Genomic DNA, 23,282 nt, shown 5'->3' on the forward strand with positions numbered 1-23,282 from the left:
TTTGTGACGATATTACGTATTTTGTAATTGATATTATGAAATTTTATGATAAAATTACATCAATTGATGCACACACTACAAAAAAAATTAAGATTAGAGATCAAAATTTAGGGACAAAATTATTTTAGGGACCAAATATTTTGTTACGAAAAGTGTCGTTATTATATTTTTAGCAACAAAAATTAGACATTAATAATAAATTATTATTTTTGGGATCAAATTTTGTCTCAAAAAATAAACTATTTTGAAACCAAATTATTTTGTCCCTAAAAGTCTATTTATTAATGACATTTTCAAAATTTTGTCACCAAAAGTTTTATTTTTGACTTTTCAGGACGATCTTTTAACGACTATTCTCGTGACGATAAAAATTGATCTCTAAATATCTTTTATAACAAAATTTTCACTTTTGAAGATCAAAACATTTAATCTCTAAAACTTTTATATGGTATAGTGATATGTACATACACTTAGAAGGTATATACATAGAATTTCTCATTATGAAAATCACCAATGTTAGGTATCATGAAAAACCTTTCATGAAAATAATCATGAAAATTTTGTGACCCTTGGATTACACTTGGAATAAAGCACCACACACTAATCAAGGTAATCCAAGAATCATAAATCTTTCATGATCATTTTCATGAACAAATTTTCATGATCCCTAACTTTTCTCTATGAAAACAGCTAGAAAACAGTAATGTTAGGTATCATGAAAAATCTTTCATGAAAATAATCATGAAAATTTTGTGACTCTTGGATTATACATGGAATAAAGTACCACACTAATTAAGGTAATGCAAGGATCATAAATCTTTTATGATCATTTTTATGAAAAAAAATTCATGATCCATAACTTTTTTCTATGAAAATATAGCATTACGGAATATTCTTAGCATTGTGGGTGTTGCTAAAAAGTACAAATCTACAATAAAAACAATACAATACTATTTTACAATAACAGAGATTACAACAATAACAATCCAAGACAACCCTTGTGACTGATTAAATTGAATTCAAATTCTACACACCATCAATACTATTACAACATAATTTTTTTACGAATTTCGGAGGCAGAAAGTGAATTTGGGCCACATACAGATGAATTTGGGCAAACACTTCATTTTCTGTGTCCAAAAATTTGCATTTTTAATTTTTTGTTTTTTATTTTCAAGGATTGGAAACCAACATCATGTTCTTGAATTCTTCAAAATCAAGCAACCCATCTGAATTCGTATCATACACATTAATCATTCTCCTACAATCCTTACCACAATGTGCATTCCATAACCCTAATCTTGACAACACGCTCTGAAGCTCCTCACATGAAATATAACCATCACCATTCAAATCATAAACCTTAAAAGCCTTGGCAAGATCGCTCTCCAAGTCATCATTATCCCCTTCACGATCTTCGCTTTGTTCTTCATCATCTTCTTTTAAGTTTTGCTTAATGATAGAATCGTAAAAGAAGAAGAAGTCAATGCAGTCGAGGCTTGTTTTGCCAACTAATGACCAGAGCTCATCTAGGCCGGTATGAACCCCAATTCTCTCAAGAAGCCATTGAAGCTCATCGAGGCTCACAAGGCCATCGCCATTCCGGTCTAGCTTCTCAAAAATCCGGTGCAAGTCATCGGTGTTGAGAGGAGGAGACATGGTGGAATTGCAAATTCTAGATAGAACAAGGTGGTGGAAGAATATATATAGAGAAAGAGAGAGATGGGTAGAGAGAAAAGTCTTATAAATCGTACTGGAATTGTACGGTAAATGATCAATGGGTTTTTTTGGTGATTGAGAATAATGGAGATAAAATTGAAAGAAGCTTCAGCGAAGAGAGGTCTCTCGATATTTCTTCGATACAAGTCAAATCTGACTTCCACGCACGGGGTAAGAAAGAGTTAGCGAGGTGCCCATAACTCCACGCAACCTTGTTGATTAATTCACATATGGTACCACATCTCCATAGTATTTTTTCCATGAACAAGTTTGGAGTTTGGAATCCAGAGTCTTCGTTCGGAAAGAGCTAAAATAATCTGATTTTTTAATTTTTTGATTATTTTAATCTTGTTTAATTTTTATTTTTGAATTTTTTAACTTTTATGAGAGAAAATGTGTAATGATTTTAGTTTGAATGTGACATTTTATCTTATTAACTTATGTAGTCAATTTTATTTTTTTGTGCCTTTTTAATTAAAAAGTCAAAACGAAACATAACTTAAATTATTCAAATTTTTTTGGGTGGAAGATCGTGTCACGAAAATTAATTTTTGTAATGCGAAATTCATATATAAAATAAATTTAAATTATAAAATGATAATTTGAATTCATAATATTATTATTTTTTCATTAAGTTATCATCCAACACTTCATTTAAAAGACACAATTCACAATTCATAAGGTAAAAAAAGTTAATTGTGTTTGCAAATGGTTTATCAATTCAGAAAAGGATAAGAATTCAGAATTTTTGTCCAGCTTTTTACCCAGATAATGATCATGTGGTTTAATGGGGTCTATATGTAAAATCAATCTCAATTATACAGTAATTTTTTTTTAGCAGTTCTAGGCTGAATTTTTTTTGTAATCTTAGCATTGTTGTTTTTAAATTGAATAAATAGTTGTGAGAAAAAAAAAATTGATTGATATGTAAAATGTAAGATTTTGCTAACAGGATTGAATTTTTTTACTTTTAAAAAAAACATAAAAAAAAATGATGCCTTTTTACCTACGTTAACCAAAAAGTCACTTAGCAAACAGGTTTTGATATGTTTAACACGAGATTTTGGTTAAACTAAGGAAAAGAAATCAGACTAAAAAGAATACATGAAAAATAGAAATGGACGAATAGTATATGTATTAAAGGTTTCTATTATTATAAGATTTAGTGATGTTGATATTTATATAATAATAATTATATTAAATGAGTTTTTTTTTTTTTTTGGAGAAATGAGTTAAGTTCACCAACTTTTATTTTTTATTTTTATTATTGATCCACAATCGGACACTAGTAAAATACATTAATTTTTAGAGCAATTTCTCCTTTTTAACATTTTACATTATGCCAATTTAATCCAATTAATAAAATTCGTTAAAAAATGAAAACAAATCAAAGACAAAATCTCACTCAAAAGGAAATGAACAATTTCAAATTAGACATCAACTCTCCGATCAGTATGAGAAGATTGAATAAACTATTTTGCCCTTTGATTTTAGTTTAATTTCTAAAAAGACATTATCAATTATACTAAACTGATATAATGTGTTAGGAAGAAGAAAAAAAAAAAGCAAAAGTAAAACTGATGTCATTAGAATCACAATCAAATTAAAATAAAAAAATTCAAATGATAAAGGCTTTGTTTTTTTTGATAACTTAATATCTAACTTAATGCCGGCTAATCGAAGAATCAACCACATACCAAACTCTAAAATTTTAAATTAACATAAATTACATCTATAATCTTTAATGGGAAGATCAATCCCACCGTCCCCTCCAAGTGACCCAATTAAAGATTATAGATGTAATTAATGTTAATTTAAAATTTTAAAGTCTGGTATGTGGTTGGTTCGCCAAATCTAGAGAATTCTAATGATAATATTATACTTAAAGCCAATTTTTGTTGAAATAAAAAATAAAATAAAGAATACAAATCAATTTTTGTTTTTACGCGTATGACATCAAATAATGCTTCGTGCACGCATTTGAGGTCAAGTTTTTTTTGGGTTAAAATAACAAATTACTTAAATCATTCCCAACAACACGTATATAATAACCCTTTCTTTTTTCAATTTGAGGTTGAAGTTTTACATGAAGACATGGGACTGATCATGGCATGAGATTCCCAATAATGAAATCTTTACAACAACCAAACTAATGAGAGAGAGAGAGAGAGAGAGAGAGTTCCCCCAAATTAGAGTTCATTTATGCAAAACTGAGGCAAGAAAAAAGAAGAAGAAAATGAAATAATAACCTAATAACTTTCAAACCTAGCAGCCCAACACACAGAACTACTCCTAATAAAGTTACAAAAAAGAGAATGGAAGATTTATTTTGGGCTGCTACAAGAATTACACATAACAGAATGTGACTGCTACAGAACATGAAGACAACTTATTAAGCATCAAATAATAGTTTTTGAATTAAAATAGAAGAATGAATAGTGTCATCTCTTTGGTAGAATCACCTTTCAAGGCTTCAAGCAAAACTTTCTGGGCTCATTGTAAGTCTTTTCCAACTGCTCAACCCTGTTTATTCTGAAACCCCGGGTCCTCACTTCCTCCGGTAGTGATGTATCTTTGTAATCAACATTTTCAAGGATCCAACCTTTGTTTTGCACTGAACCTCCCACTTTTACCTGTTAACAAGTGACATTGTCTTACTGTTTCTCTCTTTGCAAAAATCATCACTAGAAGATATGTGCCAAGAAAAATATGCTATCAAATGGATCATTTTGAAATGCAGCAATTATATGACGCTTCATACTAACAAAGAAGATAGAGTGAAATGAACCGTTAACTAGAAGATATGGCAAACTTTGAACTACTATTTCCTTTCCAAAAAGAGTAAATGAAAATGATTTGGGGTAAGGAAGAACGACATTAATAGCATGTCTTGTCATTCCAATTTGCAAAACAATCCAAGGAATGTCACAACACTGAAAAGTATGAACCGCCTTAAATACTTAATTACAATCATTGATTTCCATGTACGTGATTAAAAAAGTGTGTATGTTTTATGAAAGATCAGAGAACTGCTCAAATTAACCAATGTCTATGACTGTCAATGTGTATATATCACTTAGTCATATCATACCTCTGCCTCTTCAATGGAGTTGATGACAAGAGCCCCATCCAAGGAGAGATCCTCGAGAAAGATGTTACGGCCATTAATGACCAAGGTAGATTTCTGAGAAATGGAACAGCTTCCACTAACTTTGTTTTTAACGTCTGTGAAAGTAAGTCCCCATTTGGGCTTCCAAGTGACACGTGACCATACTTCCACCTCTTGTCCATTGAACACCTGAAGGACTGGATCTTCAACCTTAACACCAGCCTAATAACAAACAGGGAGTAACGCATTCATATATTTAGATTTTCTCAAGTATTAAGCCATAAATTTAAATTTTCTATGCACTCTAAATCTGACAAGGGAAAAAACAAAAAGAAGGAAAACTAATCTCATATATTGCATTCATATAATTAAGAATTGTAAGGCAATGATGAACCAATAATTGCATTAATTCTTCAATTTAAAGCACATCCAAACAGTGTATCCCCTGGCTTCTGAACTCTAGATTACCTTGTTTCTCCAATTGGCAAAGTTGCCAGCTGCCCCACGCAAATGATACATACATAAATGCAAATATGCACATGTATATGTATTTTTAGATGCATATATGTGATACATAAATATATATATATAAGAGGATACATGTATGCATGATTGATGAATATTTATACATGTTTTCATTCATACCACATACATTTGGCTCTGTCATTTACCATTTTGCACAGCCAGGATAGTGCCCAAACTCGCTTATTTCAGTACTCAAATTTGTATATGGTGGTCTAAGGTTTACCACATCTCCTATTTCAAGATTTTACTTCCTTTCTGTCATGCATTTCTATTCCAATAACGTCCCATGCCAAAAAGTTCAAGGTTCAACTTACTCTTTGCCTATTGGTAAAGTAATGAAGTATTCCAACTGTGAGGTCAACATTCTTCTGAACCAACCCAAAGAAAATAAGAGAAAAGAAATGCAATATACTTCTTATCTTGGTGTATTTCTTCTATAGCACTCTTAAAATATTGATCAATCTGGAATCCATGAACTTAATAGCAGGATAAAAGTTAAGGATATAGGTTGAGGTTGAGGCAAAGCCAAGGACTTTGTTCTTTGCTAGTTTCTTTTCTTTTTTTTCCTTTCCTTGGGCCAACCTGCCACCCTGATAGCAGTAGAGTTCTCCTAATTAATGTAATCAAATCCAAAATGTCCATTAAATATAGCATCTATTCTATGCAACAGTATCATGAATTCATGGCTCTCCTCAGGTTCCACCAGAATGGATTCTTGACGAAGAAAGCCAAGTTAGGACTTTGTGGAAAACTTCTTTCCTCCAACCATTAAAGCAATATGCAACGAACAAATACCATTGAAACTACATCGAGCATCATAAGATTTAATGTTCTTTCTTTAAAATATGTCAGAAGAGGGAACTACATACCTTCTTAAGTATGAGGCTGTTCGCCCGATATATAGCCATTTCCCCAGAGGTAGCACTATGATATGGATTTCCCTTTGGTACCTTCAGTTGAGTGCAAACAGATTATTAATATACAAATATTTTCTGAATTCAAAAACATCAAACTGACCTCCAAGTTAACAATCCAGAATTAAATTTCATTAGTAATTGCACTCCAAACCCAAAAGAATACACCTAAGGCACACCAGTTGAGACAACAACAACCCACTAGTTTTACAACTGATCTTTTTTTCTTTTTTTCTTTTCTTGATAAATATAGTTTTACAACTGATTTTATCGGACCTCTAGTAAGCATGATGTGGTGAACTATCAAGTGAACATATGTACTTGTCATTTATATCAAACATTGGAAACTTGGAAAGTGAATAGAAAAATGGCAGTCTGGTTGACATAATACAAATATATCAAATTTAATCAATCCCATTATCTTCTTATTTATCAGAACCTCAAGGATGAGATCTTAATATCATAACCAGGAACCCACTATAAGTTGGGTGGGCACAACCCAAGATGGGGCCCACTTTAGACTCTCCATGAAAGCCCATCAAAAGAAAATTCTGCACCAAGATAGTCAAGACTATAAATTTTTTGCTTATGAAAAATGTACTACTCTCTAAAATAAACTGTATGAATGTGACCTGATCCTCAAATTTTACCATCTTGATATTTAGGGCAGAACATTTACATTTGGGCTCAATCTTTCTTGCATGCCATTGTGAAGCCAGCTTTTGGGGTGAGCTCTACCCAAGACCGTGTAGCGGCCATATGATAAAGAACTATTATATATGCCTGAGTGCATATCTAGAGACTTGTTAAACCACACTGTGCGGACTCTCTGAAGCAATTTATTATAAATCTTTTTTAATTAATGAAAAAAACAGGCAGAAATATATTGCTACTTAGCCTAATTTTAATGGACAACTACCTTAGCAGCATCCTCAGGGTTGTTCTTCACAGGTGCATAAGCGAGCCAAATATCCATCACCTAAGAAAAAATAATACAAATTGACAGAAGTAATTATGTTAACCAATTACAAAATCAAAATTTAAATATATACAATAGACATAGCAACATGTTACCTACCGTAAATCCAACCCTAGCCGTTGGAGGCAATGTTTTAGGATAGTCCTGCATCATACACTCTAATCGTGTGGACGACTTAAATGATGATTTGGTAGCATCTGTGTATCTATCAAAAAAAGGGAGAACACAGATAAGTTACTAAGAAAAGAAAAAATCTAGAACAAAGCTTTGACCAATTACGATGCAAGGATCACATAGACAAATTGAAAAAATCTAGAACAAAGCTTTGACCAATACTCTTTATGACCCCCTCCTTCATGGTACTTGAATCAAGTACAGCAAAATACTTGGATTGTGAAGTCAAACTACTTAGTTCAAGCACTACAGTATTCCCTTACCCTTCTTTTTGGATATATACCTCCACTCATTTGATGTTCCATCCTTTACCCCACCCGGTACCTCTTCACAGAAAATGGCCAAATTAAAAATGGCAATGACAGTGTTCATGGATTTCAACTCTCAAGGGGTTTTACTTTGGAAAGTTTACAATATCATGAGGACTAAAACTTTCTGCAAAATGTAATTTATAATATTTGTAATCAAACCATAGTTACGATGTGAGTATAATATATGTAACCAACACAGTTAAGTCATTATGTGATGTATGCATCAGTTGCCTTCACATAATTGAAAGCAATAATTTAATAATTCAGCACCAGTCATATCACCTCTGCTTCTCTGCTACACAACATCATAATACAGTGCAATGAACATAAACTTCTATTAGTAATATAAAGGTAATAAAAGGAAATAAACTTAGTTTAAAACAAAGTGACAAATGCAAGGAAATAGTGGAAAACACCATGGAACATAAACTTTATTAAAGTACTGTCAAAGGGTAGCAAGAAATAAAAAGATAACTTACTTAGGGTTAACAAACTCCTCTATAGCACCACCAGTCTTTGTTAGCTCTTCAATGTAGGGGCCAAGTTCAAGAATCAACTGCAAGAAAATATGACTATAAGAGTCAAGCCTAACCAATAGAATATTTTCCTAGGATTAAAGAAAATAGAAATAATAGTTTATTGACACAAATAAATCCAAAGCTGATTGGAAAAAACTTATTTTAAGTGATAACGATACTAATACAACAGTCATGAAGAAAATTACTTGATTATCCATTTTCTAAATTTATAAGCACCATGCAACCAATTCTTCACAAACAACGTTGCATAGATATAGAGTTCATAAGTCGAACACAAAAGTCACAGATAATCTGATGATTCCAGACCATTTGATTTACAGATTCATTGTAGTCAATGGACAGTTTTTAAAGGGGGAAAAAATATGGTAGATATAGAGAACCTATTGAGTGCGGTGTCCATATGTTTCTCTTCTGAAACTGAAACATCACACCGCTGTTTGTTCATGAACTCTCTTGTACACCACTTTGACTCATTAATTAAAACCTTCCAGTAAGAACAGGACAAACAGTATATAATTTAAAATGGGGTGCACCATTTTTTCTAAGGTTCTGATAACTAAAATAGGGCACAACAAATTCACCTTCCAGAAAACTGTAACCACTACTATTAGAAAATTACAACTAAAAGTCAACTTCTCAAAGATCCCAACAACTCGGGGTGGTCGCCAAAAAAAAAAATTCAAGAACAAAAAGTTTCACAACCGTTGTGCTTCAGGGTTCGACCAAGGGGTACTTAGCTAGTGGCTTTTTCCCAATTCAACCAAGTTAGAATAAACAATATTAAATACTCCAAATTGAAGACATTCATTCCAAAGGAAAACAGCTTTTAAAAAAGAAGCATCTAAATAATGGATATAACCACCCCCCAGCCAAAAAAAGAATAATGATCTGTTATGCAATAAGATAAACAGGGGAACAAATCTGCTTTTAGAAATGCACATTAAGAAAGAAAAGGAATACACAAATCATACTTGGTTTATGTTTCCAGGAAAAGGAGAATAGCCTGTCTCACAGTTGACATCACCATCAGGATTTACAGTTGCTCTAAGCAAAGGATCAAGCTGATTGTATTCCACATTAATCACCATCGTCCTACCTGAAAGTTAATTTTTTCCCTTACTAGTAAATATAATATCAAATATGAACTCAGTTCCCACATGAACCATAAAAGTCAATATTGTTCTTGCATGCGTACTGTTTGGGATGTAAACAATTAAAAAGCAACTACACAAATCATCAGAAGGAGATACTAGGAAAAAAAACAAACAGACAGAACAAAATTGTTGCATCAGGATTTATGACGAAGCTTATGCGTACACTACCATATCTTCACAGGCAACGACACATGCTTTTTAAGTCTCAGGCTCTAGACCTTATAACTTGTGGAAGGCAGAAGAAAGAATTTGATAGAGAACCTGATGTATATAAATAATCTAAACCCTATGCTCGAAATATCAAGGGCAGAAGAATCTGCAAATCCTAAACAAAAGATTTCTCTTTTTTAATTGGTGAAATCTCACTCTTTTTCCTTTATACAATGATATTATTGCTAGAAAAAGTTTGATCATATATCACCACAAGGCACAATCTTTTTTCTTTTCTTCTTTGTACAAACTATGTTGTCATATGTTAATTTATGGTAATAATTGAAGTTTTCTAGAAACTCTAACATAAATCAAGGTTTCAAATGATAGTTTTGGGTTCCTATAACAGTAACAGCAGCATTGACGCAATTGTGGCAACTGGAGCCGTAATTTATTATTTTTTATTTTTTCACACAACTCTGCAAAAACTTACCCATACACATTTGACATGTTTTTATTTCAAAATCACATTTATTGGGATTTAAAATGGTTTTTGGTGGGTTTTTGTATATTTTTTAAACATGATCAAATATATGCACTAAATTTTAAACTATTTTTAAGTCAATATAAAGAGAGTTTTAAATATGTCAATAGTTAATGATTTCATGTCATGTGTAATAAATCCATAATGCAACACTTTACTATTATTTATTTTGTTATCAATAGTTATCGAATGTGTTGTGCTTCAAACTTGCAGGTTACACATGTAAAATAAATAAAATAATTTATTAAAATTAAAACCAGCCATTTGTTATATTAAACAAACTAAAATCGTATGATGCGCATCTTCAAGTTACGTAAGTAACATAACATAAAACTTACAATTTAAAGCTAAATAAAAAAATTATGTTCAATCCTCAACGTTGACTAAATAAATAAAAAAATTAGAAATTGAACAAGGAAGCGAATCATTACGTAACAACCATAAGGGCCCATTATGGGCTTACGTAACAATGGTAGCTGTTAAATGAAATTCAATCCCACCACTATAGTGGCCCAAATGGACGTTGGGAGCCTTCAATATACGGTTGTGCCCGATGTTTGAAACACTGACACAAATCCATTGAACAAGTAGGCTGAGCAAGAATTTTGACCAATAGATCTTAAATCAAGAACATAGTGATATAAAAACAGAACATGAGATTTGAAAAATACATGTCAAATCACAAACAACATTCCCACTTCAGTAACCACAATAATTCTTACAATTTGATGCATATTAGTAATCGCAATTAACTGCCTAAAACGTTGAAACAAGATTCGAAGTAGACCATGGAAAAGGCTATTTTTCTCAAGTAGATCATGTTGAAACAATTTCCCCCTATTCTCTCATTCTTATGGTGCGGTTCAGGTTCTTTGAAATTGATTGACGTTGTTGGGGTTTGGTGATAAGAAAAATCAATTTATTATACTCGAAAACAGAGTATATTTGGCTTCTTTTTATGTTTTAAGGTACTTTGAGATATATCTAGTAAAATTTACATGCTTAGCTTCAACCATTAATTCATGGGTGGGGTTGTATTTTAATTTCAAGCTGTCTTGTCAACTATGAATAGTGTGCTTTAGTGAATGGTTTTGATTACAACTGGATTGCTATAGGTGTAGTCATCATGTGCATTGTGCCTATTGTAGTGCTACCAGGGATGTGTTCAAAATGTTGCCTTTTTTTGCTATCATGAACCATGATCAAGTGCGACAAGGGGTGGTACATCTTTGGGACACTCTTGTTTCAAGCTACTTTTGCCCCTTCTAGACAAATTTTCTGATTCCACCACTGCTTGCAATTATTTTCAGTTAGCATGAGTATTTAAGGGACATGCACTAGTTATCTGATGGAGACTGTGGAAGCATTGGATAAATTAACTCTTTTAGGAATTATTGTTCTACTATTTTCCTTTTAAATAAGAAGAAAAGGCAGAGTATTTTTAGCAAGTCATGTTCTAGATCCAGAGGAGTGTTAGCCCAATAGAATTGAACAGAATATGAAGTCAAAGTTCAATGGAAAAAAAAATTCACTTAATGACAAAGCTCAAAGTTCACCGCAACTAAACAGATGCAAATCACAAATATAGAAACATTATTATTGATAATATTACCATCTGCGTGAGTGAGTTTGGCAATTCCTCCAATAGCTTCTTTAGCTTTGCGAGGCACAGCAAGGGAATTAACATGGTATTGTTTGGTGGCACTTACACCCAGTGATGCTGGAATTGCCTAAACATACAGAAAAGGAAACGAGATAAATGTGTCCGCTTTATAGCCAAACTAAGCAATGAAGCCACAAAAAAAATCAACTGAACCTTGAAGAGAAGTCCATTTGTATCTTGGAAAAACAGAACCCATCTCATGCCAGCATCACGCCTGATAAACCATGGACATAGTGAAAAGCATGAAATTACAGACAAGAAAACTGGCCAATTATGAAATTTAATAGTATCCTCCATCATTCTATACTTAAAGGAAACGGCTATGCTTCAAGTATGTAAGAAGCCTTCTTATTTAAGATGAATGGGGTATCTTTCTGCACCCTAGCTAAATAACTTTGAAGGGTCACACCCATCCCATGGTTGGGGGATTACCCTTGAGTACATGCATAATAATTTATTTTTAAGATCTTGCAGTGCTAAGTCAGGACACCAAAATCAGTGTAAAAACAAAAGGTGACCTAGATAAACTAAAAACAAAACTCACCTATATGGACAAAATAACGTACCATATGTTTAGAAGACCGCTAGAATAAAGAAGTGAATGAACATCACCATGGCCATGAGGTTTCGTCTACAATCACAGAACATATGCGAAATAAAAATACACATGACATTGCTGAAAAATGTAAGCACGTTTATTTGCATGTAATATCTACTCAAAAAATTACATATGTTGCATAAACATATAAAATTACCTGAATTATATATTTATTTTTTGGGTCCACAGCAAGTCTCCCATCATTATCAGCTAAGCAAGCAACTTTTTCCTGAAATTGTAAGTAAAGTCAACATATCTTATTAAAAAAAAAAAAAGACGACATATCTTATGATTCCACCTACAAAAATTGGCAACTTCACCAAATAAATTGTATTGATGATCAGTTAGTTACCTGCTTTAGAAGTTTTACTTGTGTAGGAGTCATTCCAAAATAATCATTTGATTCCAACAGCTCTAAAGTACGTGCATGTGTGTCATCAGATGTCATTATAACAAAAGGAATCTGTCTTTGGCATCCACCTACAAGTTCAAAGCAACAGCATTGGAGCTATTACATTTGTTTAATGCACACATATATTCTCAGCGAACATCATAGAAAAGGGAAAGTAAAAGGCCCTCTCTAGTTTCTTCCTAAGGAAAGAAGTTTATCAACACCAAAATTTAAAAGTCTGTCCTAATCGTTGCATACCTTAAATATGTAATATCAAATGTTAGCTTATCAGTGCATGTATGTCTGAGAAGAAAAGATAAAAGAACAATCTCATCTGCTGACAATCGCCTAAGACATTTCATATCTGTCATCTGACTACACCTGAGGTCTATATAAAATATATATACATATATGGTGCATCAGAAGAATCGGGCGTCACAAGATTAATTCATCTTCTATCATTTACATTTTTTTTTTTTTAATTTAGAAAACTAAACAGGTACCACGTTCCTTCAGTAACAGATTCACACCAATTGAACCTCCTATTACATGCAACAAGCTTCTTATTCTGAGATCAGTTAGCAGGCTGGAATATTGCACAATTTGGACCATCAAAGAAAAAGGACAACTATTGTCTCATGTTCTTACTATCTGTGCTCTGTTAGTCAAAGAGGTAGCATCATACCAAGACCCATTTGGTCCAATGGCATGCAAAGGCAAAACAAAGAACCTCAGTGAAAGAGGTAAGCAGTTCAGCCATGGTAGCTTACTGTGTGCGTGTATTATCTGAAGTTCTTAAATGTACTAAAAAATAAAGGAAAAAGAAAACAAATATATCTATAAGGCTTGGAGCTCTTCTTTATGATTCTCCTCTAAAAGCCAACCTGATATCCAAAAAAAAAAAAAATCCAAAGCAGTAATTAAAAGAAAAATAGTAACAGTGTGACTCATACAAACATTTTCTGCAAGTGTCTAGCATGGATGGTCCTTGTGTTTCACAGGGCTACAAAATGGTTCTGTCATTTTCAATGGAGCTATTCTCTGACAGAACTCACATTACAAGTGTGTCCTCAATCCACATCCAACAACTTGACATTAACATAAATATCTACATGATGATAGCTAAGACTTGTTTGTATGTATAAACATTTTTCTATTTATTTTTTATTTTTATTTTCTGTGGTAGTATATGGAATATTAAAAGATTAAGGAGATGTTTCGAATTGCAAATAAAGGAATGCAGAAAAGCATAGTACACACAAAAAATCAGGTAGAGTCACATCTTGCGCTTCATAAAAATAGACAGCTTGCCTTTTCATATTACATAGTAATAGGCCATAGGTAAAAAAGCAAACCTTCCACTAGTTTACAGCTAGCTTCTTGTGAAGCTAGAATGGACTCAATGAAATGCTGTAAGAAACATGTTTCAGAGGAAGACTCTTGAGGAAGAGCCACCTGCAAGAGGTAAGGAAAAATCGTTAAATGTGAATTGAAAAATATTTATTTTACATGTCCCTTTTTAGTATCATATAGAAATACATATTAATCCTAGAACATAAATTAATAAATGGATGCAACAACCAACAATTTGTTCCAGCTAAGAATAAAATCCCAAGAATGTACATCAATTATTTACCTTAATTCCATTGTATCCAAGACGTTCACCAAGTCCCCCTGCAACAAGAACAAATGCAGCATTCTTCATTTCCCGGATACCAGTCTCCTCAAATTGAACAAAGTTATCGTTCCCAAAAGTCAGAGACTCTCCTGATGGGACCTGGAAGAAAAAAAAGTCATTGTGCTCAAGTCCACAAGCAAGAAGGTTCGGTAGATGTTCTCTAGAAATTCACTACATGCAGTATGGATATATTGAATACGTATGACATCCCAAACAGAAAAGCTAACAAATGTCCACTGTTTGGACAGTTGAACTAACCAGAAATAAGCTCATACGGAAAAGTTAGTATAAAATATAACATGACTTTTTTTTTTCGCCATCCCAAAAAATTGTTCAGACCAGAGATACAATATACGGGCAGCCAATATCATATGATTTGCTGCATCTGTTTAATTCAAGAAATTCAGAAGCCAAAAGAAAAGACTGCATTTTTACAATCATATGATTTTATCAATGATGTTTAGACAAGTCCTAACAGTACACAGCTTTTTTCTCATTCTTACTGAATGGAGCACGTAATTTGAGATAAATTTCAGACAACACCAACTTTACCAAGCACGTCATGCTAAAGCAAAGTTAATTTTAGCTCAATTGAACATGAAAAACAATTGTGTGCAAGATTCATAGGTTACAAAACATAAAGAGTATGTTGCTTACAGAAGGTGTAAAGCCGTCAAATGGATTCCTCCCAGCTTTTGAATCTGCTAAGAGTTTTCTAGCAGTTTTGATATAGGAAACCAACCCCCCTGGATAGCTTGCATCAAGTTTAGCCACCTGAAAGATATAGCTGTAGTCATTAAGCTTCTAAGAATAATACATTTGAATTAGAAGAAGAGATGCAATTACAGTACAAATACTTCTAACATGAATCCAACAATGAGGTATCAGAAGGCAAATGGATTTCAGAGAGCTGGCAACAAAATCCCATGAAGACAGAAATCAAAAAACAAAATCCAAAATCCAAAAGTCAATTTGCAGTAGTAATAATAAAATCACTTATTGTGTGACATGTACAAGTACAACATTGTCATTATTTAATGTGGTATATGTGCAGTTGCTTTTGCAAGAAAATTTAAGTATTGCATCATCTAAAATTTTAAAGGGTAAATTACATTGACCTCCCCTGAGATTTGATAAAATTACAATTAGCCCCATAGTCTTCGAATAATTACAAATACCTCCACTCTAATAACAGAGGTCTTCATGGAACTAACCAAAAATGCCAATTTACTTTTTTACCCTTAGATATTTGTGTCAAATTACTTAGGTAAATTACATTGACTTCCCTTGAGATTTGAAAAAAATTACAGCTAGCTCCACAATTTTAGCATAATTACACATACCACCTGTCCAGTACTTGAGGCCTTAACAGAACTAACAAGTAAATTACACTGACCTCCCTTGAGATTTGAAAAAACCACAACTAACATCATAATTTTGGCGTAAGTACACAGAACTCCTATCCAGTAACAAAGGTCTTAACGGAACTAATGTGAAACAATAATTTGAGAGAGTGATAGAGAATAGAGAGAGAGAAATACTGAATTGTTCAGTTGTTGTATATCTGTATAATTACAAGGAGATTTACACCTCTCTTTTATAGAGAGGAAGAGGGACATTGGGTGCCGTTGCACCGAAAGCATAAAGAGAGAGAGGGAACAACAATTATGAAAGCATAAACATAATAATAGACTACAATGATGACTAACACTACTAATATACAATATGAATATACAATAATATACTAACATCCCCCCGCAAACTCAAGGAGGGAAAGCATCAACCAAGTTGAGTTTGGAAACAAGATCATGAAAGCGGCCAGGAGGATGAGCTTTAGTGAAGATATCAGCGGGTTGATCGACTGAAGCAATAGGAAGAAGATGAACAGTACCACAGGTAACATGCTGGCGAATGAAGTGACAATCAATCTCAATATGTTTGGTGCGATCATGAAAAACATCATTGTGAGCAATCTGAATGGCACTCTGATTGTCACAATAGAGAGGGGTAGGACCAGAGGAAGAAACACCCATATCAGTAAGGAGCCAGCGAAGCCAGAGAAGTTCCTGAGTAGTATCAGCAAGAGCTCGGTATTCAGCTTCGGTACTAGAGCGGGCAGTGAGGGATTGTTTTTTGCTACGCCAAGCAAGAAGAGAATCCCCTAAGAAGAAGCAGAAACCTGTGGTAGAGCGTCGATCCGTAGGATCCCCAGCCCAATCAGCATCGGAAAAGGCACGCAGTTCAAGAGAGGAGGAAACAGAGAAGTGAAGGCCATGGAACAGAGTGCCTTTGAGGTAGCGAAGGATGCGGAGTAGAGCAGTATAGTGGGGAGTGCGGGGGGCCGACATGTACTGACTGACAATGTGAACAGCATAGGCAATGTCAGGACGAGTGACTGTGAGGTAGACAAGACTGCCGACGAGCTGGCGATAAAGAGTAGCATCAGAGAGAAGAGTCCCATCGAGAGGAGTGAGACGAATCTGAGGATCAACTGGAGTAGAGGTAGTTTTGCAATCAGTAAGACCAGCACGAGCCAGAAGATCGGATGTATATTTGGCCTGGGACAAATAGGAACCAGTAGAGTCATGAGAGACTTCAAGGCCTAAGAAGTAGTTAAGAGTACCAAGGTCCTTCATTTCAAACTGTCGGTGGAGAAACTGTTTGAGGTGGAGAATACCAGCTTCATCATTACCAGTGATAATCATATCATCCACATATAGAAGAAGAAGAGTGGTACCATGAGAAGTAGATCGTATAAAAAGAGCTGAGTCATAGGAGCTAGAGGTGAACCCGAAGTCATGAATGGTAGAACTGAACGTAGCAAACCAAGCACGAGGCGCCTGCTTGAGGCCATAGAGAGCACGCTGTAGTTTGCAGACCTGATGAGGTTGAAAAGTGGACCCAGGTGGAGGTTGCATGTAGACCTCCTCAAGAAGATGACCATTGAGGAAAGCATTTTTGACATCCATCTGAAAGAGCCCCCAGTGGCGAGCAGCAGCAACGGCAAGTAAACTGCGAACAGAGGTAAGTCGAGCAACAGGAGAGAATGTCTCCTCATAATCAATACCATATTCCTGGTTGAAACCCTTGGCAACAAGACGAGCTTTGTAGCGTTCAATAGAGCCATCAGAATGTGTTTTGATTTTGTAAACCCATTTGCAGCCAATTGCAGTCTTGCCAGGAGGAAGATCAACAAGATCCCAAGTATGAGCTTTGTCCAAGGCCTGGAGTTCATCAGTCATAGCTTGCTGCCAAAGAGGATTAGTACAAGCCTCACGATAGGAGGTAGGTTCATAAGTAGAGAAGGCAGCAGATCCAACAATATAATCACGAAGATGGAGAGGAGGTTGAGTTACCCGGCGTGGTCGACCCGTAGGAGGATCGGTGGGAGGAAGAACCGGTGGAGAAGGAGGTGTGGCAATAAGAGGTAGACCTTCAGAGGGAGCAGGCTGGACAGAATCAGGAGTGAGCAAGGGCGTCTCGATGAATGAAGACCCTGTATCAAAATCAGCAGAGAAAAGATCGATGGAAGGATTAGTAAACAGTACAGAAGTGGAAAGTGTGGGTAGGTGAAATGAGGAGAGCGAGGAAAACATTTGGTGTTCCCAGAAAACGACATGGCGAGAGATACGAAGACGTTTAGAGATAGGATCCCAACAGCGAAAGCCTTTATGTTCAATTCCATATCCAAGAAAGCAACAAAGACGAGAACGAGGTTCAAGTTTGGTGTGTTCATGAGATTGAAGAAGAACAAAGCAGGCAGAGCCAAAAACCCGGAGATTGGCGTAAGGAGGAGGAGTGCCATGCAGACGTTCAAAGGGAGTTTGATTAAGGATGACAGGGGTAGGAGCACAGTTGATAGTGTAAACAGCAGTGAGGGCAGCTTCCCCCCAAAAGTTTTCAGGACAGGAAGAAGACAGAAGGAGAGCACGAGTAGTGTCAAGGATATGCCTATGTTTCCGTTCAGCGCGGCCATTTTGCTGGGACGTGCCAGCACAAGAACGATGAGGCAGTGTACCATGATGCTGAAGAAAGGAAAGGAAATCTGAATCCCGATATTCCATGGCATTGTCAGAGCGAAAAATTTTGATGACCTTAGAGAATTGGGTGTGGACCATTTGGGCAAAGCGATAATAAATGTGTTTAAGTTCAGACCGATGTTTCATGAGAAAAAGCCAAGTAAATCGGGAAAAATCATCAATAAAGACAACAAAATAACGAGATCCCCCCATAGTAGGAGTAGGGGAGGGTCCCCAAATATCCGAATGTATAAGATCAAAAGGTGCAAGGGAAACAGAAGTACTTTTATTAAATGATAAAGCAGGTTGTTTAGCAAGTTGACAGGGTATACAATCGAAATGATCGGGAATTACATGACCCAACTGTCCACTAGAAACCAAAGACTTTAAGCGATTAACAGAAATATGCCCTAAGCGACAATGCCAAAGATGAAAGGGAGATAATGAGGAAGTAGAGGTAGGAGCAGCGATCTGAGGAGAGGTAGGAACATGAAGGTGAATGAGTTCATAGAGACGTCCATGCTTACGGCCGATCCCAATAGTCTGCCCCGTCTGAGGGTCCTGTACCAAACAATCAGTAGCAGAAAATGTGACAGTTAGACCAAGTTCACATAATTGACCAATGGAAATAAGATTTAAAGTGAGAGCAGGGATATGATAAACTTGAGGTAGAGATAAAGAAGAGGTGGAAACAGTACCAACATGACGGACAGACATGAGGGAACCATCAGCAGTATGAATGGAGGGAAAAGGAGGAGATGAGGAGGAGGAAGAAAAGATAGTAGAACTGGAGGTCATATGATTACAACAGGCAGAGTCAAAATACCAAGAAGAGTTACCTGGGATTACAGACAAAGCAGTAGGAGGAGGTGTACCAGATGAGGAGAGAAGTTGTTTGAGCATGGCCTCTACATCTGTCGGAGAAAAGCGAGATGTAGACGGAGCAGGTGACTCAGAGAACTCCGCAGAGGCAGAAGCATCAGTGTGATGAGACTGATTCCCGGAAGCAGCAGCAGCAGTGTGATGAGACTGATTCCCGGAACGATGAAAGTTTCCCCGGGAAGAGCCACCGCGAGAGGAGTGGCTGTTGGAGGATGATCGGGAAGGATTGCGATAACAATCCTGTTGTAGATGACCAGGACCAAGTTTGTTGCAGTAGCGGCAGGATCTGACGGGGCAGTTGACCAGGAGATGGGTTGAAGAAAGGCCCCGATTCTGACAATAGAGGCAAGCAGTGGGCCGCTGGGTAAATGATGGCCGGGACGGAGGAGTGGCAAGAACAGAGTCCACATGATGAGTTTGAAGTGTACCAAGACGAGTCTCCTCTGAGAGCAACTCAGAAATTGCTTGTTCAAGAGTGGGCAATGGATGGCGATGAAGCAGAGAGGCACGTACGGGCTCAAAGGAGGAAGTAAGAGCCATGAGAAAGTGCACCAATCTTTGCTGGTTGCGATAGATAGTAAATAAAACAGCATCTTCGTGGTTATGCCAAGTTGGTTCCGAAAGAGCAAGCTGATCCCAAACAGAGTACATTTGAGAAAGGAAGTCATTAATGGACTGAGTGGATTCTTGGCGCATGCGATGAAGTTGGTTCTGAAGTTGATATTGATGGGCAAGACCAGTAGTCTGGTATCGTTCTTTCAAAAAATTCCATATGTCCTTTGCAGGAGTATTTACAGAGTCAAGCTGAAAGCGACCAAACTGAAGACTGATAGAGGTAATAGATGTATTACGAAACCAGGTAATGATTTGGTAATTTTTACTGTCCCATTCCTCAAGTTGGTCTTCATATGTAGCAGTATGAGCAGTAGTTTCAGTAGTGACACTGTCTTTAACCGGTTTAGTCACATCCCCGGTGACAATTCGCCAGAGCTTCTTGCCTTTGAGGAAGGAAGACATGGCTTGGGCCCACAGAACATAGTTGGAACCATTCAAAATAACGGAAATAGGATGGGAGGCATCAGGACGATCCATAATACGAGTTGAGTAGGATTTAAAGCAAGAGGAATAGACCTGTAGGAGCAAAATTAGGTAAAACAGAGTGTACCAGTGAGTCCGGAAGGTCGAAAATAGCCAGGAAAGGTATGCTGGACAGAGATGATGTCAGCAATGATGTCAGCGGCGCACGTTAGCAGGCTGCAAGAAGGAGCACGTTAGCAGGAAGCGGCAGCGCACGATAGCGGACAGGCGCAGGCGCGGCGCACGGTAGCCGTTTTGGCGCACGCGGGTGCACTTTAGTGAAGCGGCGCACGAAAGGCGCACAGTAGCAGGCGCGGCGTACGGGAGTGGTAGGGCTGACGTCAGCCGCGGTTGTGTGGGCGCGTGGAGGCGCGTGGCGGAAGCAAGATGCAACAGATGGCGCGTGCGGGCGCGTGTGAGAGTGGTGACGGAGGTGGTGACGCGCCGAAGACAAAGGTGGCGCGTGAGGGCGCGTGGAGCGTGTTCTGAGGACGGGCTTGGTGCCGTTGGAATCGTGAGGAAATTCCGAGCGGTTTGATGTATGCCACTGTGTACGGGACTAAACACCAAAATCGAAAATTGCCAGAAATGCAACACTGGGCTCTGATACCATGAAACAATAATTTGAGAGAGTGATAGAGAATAGAGAGAGAGAAATACTGAATTGTTCAGTTGTTGTATATCTGTATAATTACAAGGAGATTTACACCTCTCTTTTATAGAGAGGAAGAGGGACATTGGGTGCCGTTGCACCGAAAGCATAAAGAGAGAGAGGGAACAACAATTATGAAAGCATAAACATAATAATAGACTACAATGATGACTAACACTACTAATATACAATATGAATATACAATAATATACTAACATAATGGATGATGTCAAACTATTTTTAACCCATATATATGAGTAATGCTAAAGACCCCATGTGAAATATTTGGTAAAACATTTGAGATTCCTAACATTTTTTCATATATATTTGGGTCAAATCACTTATTTAAGTGTAAATCTTTTCTTTTTCTTTTTTTCCCTCTCTTCTTCCTCTATTCTCTGTATTCCTCTCATCTCCCTCCGGCTACACCATAACACACCCACCCCTACTTCACCCTCCGCCGCCACACAACACTACCCTACTCAGCGTTACCCATCCTGTTGATCCAAAAAAAAAAAAAAATTGATAAATAAACGAACTTTGTAAAATAAATGGTAAAATGGTCATTTAATTAAATATTTTTTAGGACATCAGAAAATAATAATGGGTCTTTAACAGCATGAACCAATTTGTTATAAGAAGTTCAACTTTCTGAGAAGTCCGCGTAATTATATTAAACTATTGGGCTAATTGTAATTTTTCCAAACCTCAAGGGAGCTCAGTGTAATTTATCAAATTTTAAATTATGGAGTCAAATCTAGACAATTCTCTTCTGGTTTCTCATTAAATTTTGAACTTTAACTACTAACATAAAAAATTCCAAATTTTCAGCCAAATTAAATTTAAATACCAAAAAAATCGTCTTCTTTTTTCCTCTAATAATCCTTCCAAATACAAAAACTAGTTTTAATCAAACCATACATATAGAGAAAGAGAGATAGTGAGAGAGAGTCGGAGAGAGATTTGGATCCAGTCTTTTCCGTACTTTTGGCCAAATATCAATTTAATTCCAACATTAAAATCCCAAATTTACCGAATCTTTTGGAATACTGGGCAAATTATGATCTCAATTACTGGCATCTCTTTTTCTTTCTTTTTTTTCATTATGATCCCAACCAACTCAATTGTGTTCGTGTGCGCGCAGACGAAGAGAGAGCAACATTGGTATTGTTGGAATAAATGAACCACAAAATCTCCTTCTTCAAACACAGCACAGAACCAATTGGCCAACTCAGATAAACAAATAACCACAAACCTGATCGAAGAAAGCTCGCTTCTCATCATCTTCGATGCCAGGCTCGGGCCAATGCTCGAACAGATGACTCTGACCCATCTCCAACAACATCTTCGCCATCTCAATCTGCCAATAAACCACTCTAAATTAACCCTATCCAAACACAAACAGATTATACATACATGCATATACATATATGAATATGAATATATGAACCTGGTGAGGAGAGAGAAGGGAGAGATTGTTGAGGAGATTGGGAGAAGAGGAGGCCCAATCGCCATTGATGTGGAGCTTGGAGAGGCTCTCGGCGGCTGATCCAACCGTTGAAGCCATTCCGGTAAGCGAATCTAACGGGTCGCAGAGGCTTTCTGGTGAACCAAACAAGATCGGAGCTGATGAAAACGAAGAACAAGAGTCCAAGAGTGAATAGAGTTGGCGTTAGTTTGAGCTAAGTGCGGGGGAGAGGAGAGAGAGAGAGAGAGAGAGAGCGAAACATGCGTTGTTGTTTTGTTATGTTAGAGAGTCGGGTACGAAGAGATCTGTGGGGGGATGACCGGGAGGAACCGGTAAAAGGACTTTTGAAAGTTGGCCGTGCGAGGGACTCTTTTACCGGTGATAGCAAGTGGGAGTAGTAAGGTGGTGAGGAGAGGCATATTCGGCACGGACTATAGCTGATGCGACACGTTTGAGAACTGTAATGCGTGTGGCTCTTTGTGGAAAAGTTATTCGGTGGTTTGGAAGCATGTTGGTTAATACATTTTGGTTTGGAAAAAACGTTTTTAGCTTGAATTTTTAGATTTTTAATTAATTTAATCCGGTTAAATTAGTTCTATTTAAAAGAAAAAAAAATTATGAGAGAAAAAATAAAATAATTGTTTAAAAAAAGGAAAAAAAACTAATTTATTGATTTTTTAATTTTTTTGAAGAAATGTGTAAAAAAAATAAAGAATTAATGTGACTTAAATAAGCC

General features: G+C 36.1%; 2 protein-coding genes across 2 annotated transcripts; both read right to left on the bottom strand.

The window, feature by feature from the left end:
• Positions 1–929: 929 nt before the first annotated feature.
• On the bottom strand, positions 930–1,846 carry LOC114267051 (Calcium-binding EF-hand family protein). Its single transcript, XM_028208039.2, has one exon. It carries the CDS (start codon positions 1,657–1,659, stop codon positions 1,174–1,176), a length of 486 nt encoding a protein of 161 aa, XP_028063840.2. The 5' UTR covers positions 1,660–1,846; the 3' UTR covers positions 930–1,173.
• A 2,052-nt stretch (positions 1,847–3,898) lies between these two features.
• USP (UDP-sugar pyrophosphorylase) lies at positions 3,899–22,993 on the bottom strand. Its single transcript, XM_028208040.2, has 17 exons — positions 22,529–22,993; positions 22,334–22,438; positions 15,106–15,222; positions 14,407–14,547; positions 14,126–14,225; positions 12,732–12,859; positions 12,537–12,608; positions 12,348–12,412; positions 11,935–11,995; positions 11,731–11,848; positions 9,242–9,366; positions 8,211–8,287; positions 7,346–7,451; positions 7,187–7,246; positions 6,223–6,303; positions 4,811–5,050; positions 3,899–4,352 (listed from the first exon to the last, which is right to left on the bottom strand). Exons 1-17 carry the CDS (start codon positions 22,643–22,645, stop codon positions 4,185–4,187), a joined length of 1,881 nt encoding a protein of 626 aa, XP_028063841.2. The 5' UTR covers positions 22,646–22,993; the 3' UTR covers positions 3,899–4,184.
• Positions 22,994–23,282: the final 289 nt, after the last annotated feature.

The sequence above is a fragment of the Camellia sinensis genome, chromosome 6 (assembly GCF_055761805.1).
Source record: "Camellia sinensis isolate YWXY chromosome 6, ASM5576180v1, whole genome shotgun sequence".
Lineage (NCBI taxonomy): Eukaryota > Viridiplantae > Streptophyta > Magnoliopsida > Ericales > Theaceae > Camellia > Camellia sinensis.

Coding starts and splice junctions, on each gene's coding strand:
- USP (XM_028208040.2), bottom strand. CDS start 22,645: ATGGCTTCAACGGTTGGATCAGCCGCCGAGAGCCTCTCCAAGCTCCAC. Junction 12,413..12,536: donor AAAATAAATATATAATTCAG/GTAATTTTATAT, acceptor CTGTGATTGTAG/ACGAAACCTCATGGCCATGG. Junction 7,247..7,345: donor CGGCTAGGGTTGGATTTACG/GTAGGTAACATG, acceptor ATTTTTTCTTAG/GTGATGGATATTTGGCTCGC.
- LOC114267051 (XM_028208039.2), bottom strand. CDS start 1,659: ATGTCTCCTCCTCTCAACACCGATGACTTGCACCGGATTTTTGAGAAG.